At 37.2% G+C, this 3,722-nt stretch overlaps 1 protein-coding gene across 1 annotated transcript; it reads right to left on the bottom strand.

The window, feature by feature from the left end:
* Window positions 1-1,583: 1,583 nt before the first annotated feature.
* Window positions 1,584-3,439, bottom strand: LOC103493229 (ubiquitin-60S ribosomal protein L40). The gene is made up of 5 exons (XM_051086987.1): window positions 3,089-3,439; window positions 2,898-2,984; window positions 2,309-2,411; window positions 1,984-2,050; window positions 1,584-1,873 (listed from the first exon to the last, which is right to left on the bottom strand). The coding sequence occupies exons 1-5, from the start codon at window positions 3,189-3,191 to the stop codon at window positions 1,847-1,849; spliced, it is 387 nt and encodes a 128-aa protein (XP_050942944.1). The 5' UTR covers window positions 3,192-3,439; the 3' UTR covers window positions 1,584-1,846.
* Between the last annotated feature and the right edge of the window lie 283 nt (window positions 3,440-3,722).

Raw genomic sequence — 3,722 nt, forward strand, 5'->3', positions numbered from 1 at the left:
GGCAACTGGCAAGGGCCGTGGCGTGCAAGCCATTGCATTCACTGTAAATATCTCAATACCAAATTCCATTGTTCACAAAACTTTATTTGACCAAATCTTCTTAATGCACCTTTTTATTTCGACTTTTGTTGCCCACTACCACCTATTACTTCTCCTCAAACTAATTAGCTCTGATCGAAACCATTGAGAATTAAAAACAGCAGATATTTAGTGACTATATAAAACAAAAGGCTAGCTAAGGGGATAAGCACTTAGTGTAGTGCCTTTATAACAAAAGTTGGTGTTCAATGGGTAGAAAAAAGGTTGCTCTTAAGAGTCGTGATGTGCTTAGTTTCGTAGCTGAAAAGGGAAAATGGATGCATGTAAACCACAAATATACGTTAAAACCTCATTGGTCTTCCACGCAAAAGCTTGTTTCACATTACTTTCTTATTACTTACCACCTATATATTTCAATTATTTTTCTGTGCCTTCTTCGCAGGAACAGATTATATATTCAACAAACTTCACAGTACCAAAATTTGAGGCTGAGGCTGTAGCTTAGCCGTAACAACATGAATAAAATCAGGTTTAGTGATTTACAAATCAAATCATTGGAGACAATATTTTATTCGACTGAATCAAAGCTGAATTCAACGCAGAAGGTCGAGCTAGCAACTGAGTTGGGACTGCAACCTCGCCAGATTGCTATATGGTTTCAGAACAGAAGAGCAAGATGGAGGAGATGCAGGACAATTTCAAAAGCCTCAGAGCTAATTATTATAATCAAGCAGTTTAAAACGTTACAGGAAGAGAACAATTCCTTGCTCTCACAAGTACCAAAACTCTTCTTCATTTTCCTTTATTCGTCCTTCTATAGCCAAGCATTTTCATTAGTTGCCATAGGCATTTGAAACGGTGGCAGAAGCTAAGCATTCTTCTTTAAGGACCTTGTGAGGGCTTTAATTCAAATCACATTGCAAAAACCACTCATGAAACTCATGAAAAGCCAAAAGCCTTACCACATGAATTGGAACAGAAGTATTTGAACGATAACTATAATACAAACAAGAAGTGTATATTGAATGACCCATTTGTTGTTGGAAGGCAGAAGCTACGGCATATGCCACATTGAGAAGCAACTTTTGAACGCAAATGGATCATTTGAAACATCCCACACATGGTGTGGTTTTGACTCAGGTGGCGGTGTCTATGAATATCAGTCATCTAGCAGTTTGCAGGGGCTAAGTTTCTGGGGATAAATAAAGATGGCCCAAAATTTCATGACTTGTTACGACTAACTGTAAAATTGCCATTTAGACATAACGGATATGAACAATACTGAGGAACTATCAACTGCTAGCTGTTTTAGCAAGTGCACTCATTCCTTTTCTTTGTGCAATGTACAAAAAGAAGAGATATAGGAACTGTATTACTTTGAAATGCATTAATAGCATCCAAGAAGTAACGCAGACAGCTCAATCAGCACTCAGCCCATTTAGGTGATGCACAAACAATTGCTGAACTTCATTTCTTTTCAGTGGGGCCTCTTGTCATGCTTCTGAGCAACGTCTGTTAACTAAGATTAGTAGTTGATCAACAAGTTAAAAAAAGTAGATTTTATATGATCTTTTAAGTTATTCTTCCCAAAGTAGTTATTACATATTCAAAGAGTTATATCAATTTTTTATTTTAAATTCTTGTTACTATTTTGTCATCTCGCAATTACTCGAGAATGTTAAAAAGAAAAAACATAACAATTCAAACTCCTAATGAGTATAAAACAAATGGTTCTAGGCATAAGCAATGCAGAAAATAAATCAAAGCATAAACTTCTGCATAGATTTCCTCTCTCAAAATCAACAGTCTACTTGATCTTCTTCTTTGGCCTCAACTGCAAATCAAACGATAAACAAAAAAAAGGCTATAAGTTCTGCAGCAAATTTGAAGTATCAAATTGTATTGGCAAAAAATATTTTTAGCAGAATTTTAAAAATTATTCACCTGGTTGCTGTGTCCGCACTTCTTTTTCCTGCAGTTGACAGCACGAGGGTGCAGGCGGGCATAGCACCTGCAATTTAATTGTACCCGATTGACTTCAGATAACGACTATGTAAGCATCCGTAAATGCATATACAATATAAATTAGATGTTCTCCAAGGCATTCAGTGATTCAGGGTCTAAAAAAATAGGATGTCTAGGAAGACGGTTTGGAGACTGAAACTTAACCACCCATGATCCAACTCCGTGTACAATGTAATTGCAAGACTGTTACAACCAGTTTCAGAACATCCTTACGCAAATAATTAAGCATATTATTGAAGCTTACTTGCGGCAGATCATCTTGTCCTGATTGTACTTCCTAGCCAACGCCATCAAAGACGGCTCAATAATACCACCACGAAGCCTGAGCACCAAGTGTAGTGTCGACTCTGCAAAAAAAAATTACAAAAACAAAGCAATGAGATTCAAATTTCAATTCTGAGAACAATGCACTTAATAAAAACTCAGAGTCTAATTGAACTCCCAAAAATCACGTAAGCTAAACCGTAAATTTAAGATGTAACCACAGATTAACAGTTAGAGACCTATCAATTCCTAAAGATCCTCTGCTTAATATTCAATAGCTAAAACACCGAACAAGCTCAAATTCCTTATTGTTTCGCAACCAGAGAAGTTCAGTTTTTTTTTCAAGTCATTCCTTGATAGTATGAAACTTCAAATCCAGTTTCTTCCACATGAACGTACAACGCTCATTAACGATTAAACCATGCCTATTCAAAGTTTCCATTAAAGCATACCCAGTAGATAAGATTACCTCGTCCACAAACAATACACTATTTTTATTTTACTTCATTAGCCCAATTTAATTTTCTCAATGGGAAAGAAAAAAAGACAATGAAACGCATGGTACAAACCTTTCTGGATATTGTAGTCAGCGAGCGTTCGCCCATCCTCGAGCTGCTTCCCGGCAAAGATAAGTCTCTGCTGGTCAGGGGGAATACCTGAAACATGCACCGTGAATTGTAAAAATCCAGAACATGCGTATTTCAAAGGATAAAAACAGAAGAAGAGGAAGAAATATTGCTTCAGAAACCAGAAATCCAACCTTCCTTATCCTGGATCTTAGCTTTGACATTGTCGATGGTATCGCTGGACTCAACTTCCAACGTAATCGTCTTCCCCGTTAGGGTTTTCACGAAGATCTGCATCCTATGTCGCCGACGAAGGCTCTCTCTGCTTTACAGTTCTTGCTTTGGCTACACTCTCCTTCGATGAGCCCTTTTTATACGCTCTCTCTGTTTAAGGGTTTGCTTTTGCTATATAATTTTGAAAGGCCGCAGGATTTAGATTCTTTTTTATATTTCAATCTATTCGTAGGTAAACTTAACGAACCGTAAATTATTTCATAAATTAGCTATTTTCTAAATATTTAGAGTTTAATTTTCCGTCTTTTCTTTTCTTCCTTCGACTGTTATTTCGCCACCCTATCTCCTATTATCTAGACTTCTTCTCACCACTTGTCACAATCGTAACTTCTCAATACGATTGTGCGCCACTTGTTTAGCTCGATCAGCAAGTCAGCCCGTTCGAAAGTCGGAATCCACGGACAAAATGGCGGTATGACGTAGCCTCCCTCCCTGTTCTTGGGAAAATGTTTTTATAAAACGGGAGAGAGAAAGTAAATAGTTGAAAACGTCGTAAAGAAAGCATTGAAGACTGTCAATTGCAAGGAAAATAGC

The sequence above is a fragment of the Cucumis melo genome, chromosome 7 (genome assembly GCF_025177605.1).
Source record: "Cucumis melo cultivar AY chromosome 7, USDA_Cmelo_AY_1.0, whole genome shotgun sequence".
In the NCBI taxonomy this organism is placed as follows: Eukaryota; Viridiplantae; Streptophyta; class Magnoliopsida; order Cucurbitales; family Cucurbitaceae; genus Cucumis; species Cucumis melo.

Bases quoted from the DNA above. Each gene is read 5' to 3' on its own strand.
- LOC103493229 (XM_051086987.1), bottom strand. From the start codon at position 3,191: ATGCAGATCTTCGTGAAAACCCTAACGGGGAAGACGATTACGTTGGAA. The intron at 2,985-3,088 runs GTTGGATTTCTG...TGCATGTTTCAG, and splicing joins TAAGATCCAGGATAAGGAAG to GTATTCCCCCTGACCAGCAG. The intron at 1,874-1,983 runs GTGAATAATTTT...TTTGATTTGCAG, and splicing joins AGTGCGGACACAGCAACCAG to TTGAGGCCAAAGAAGAAGAT.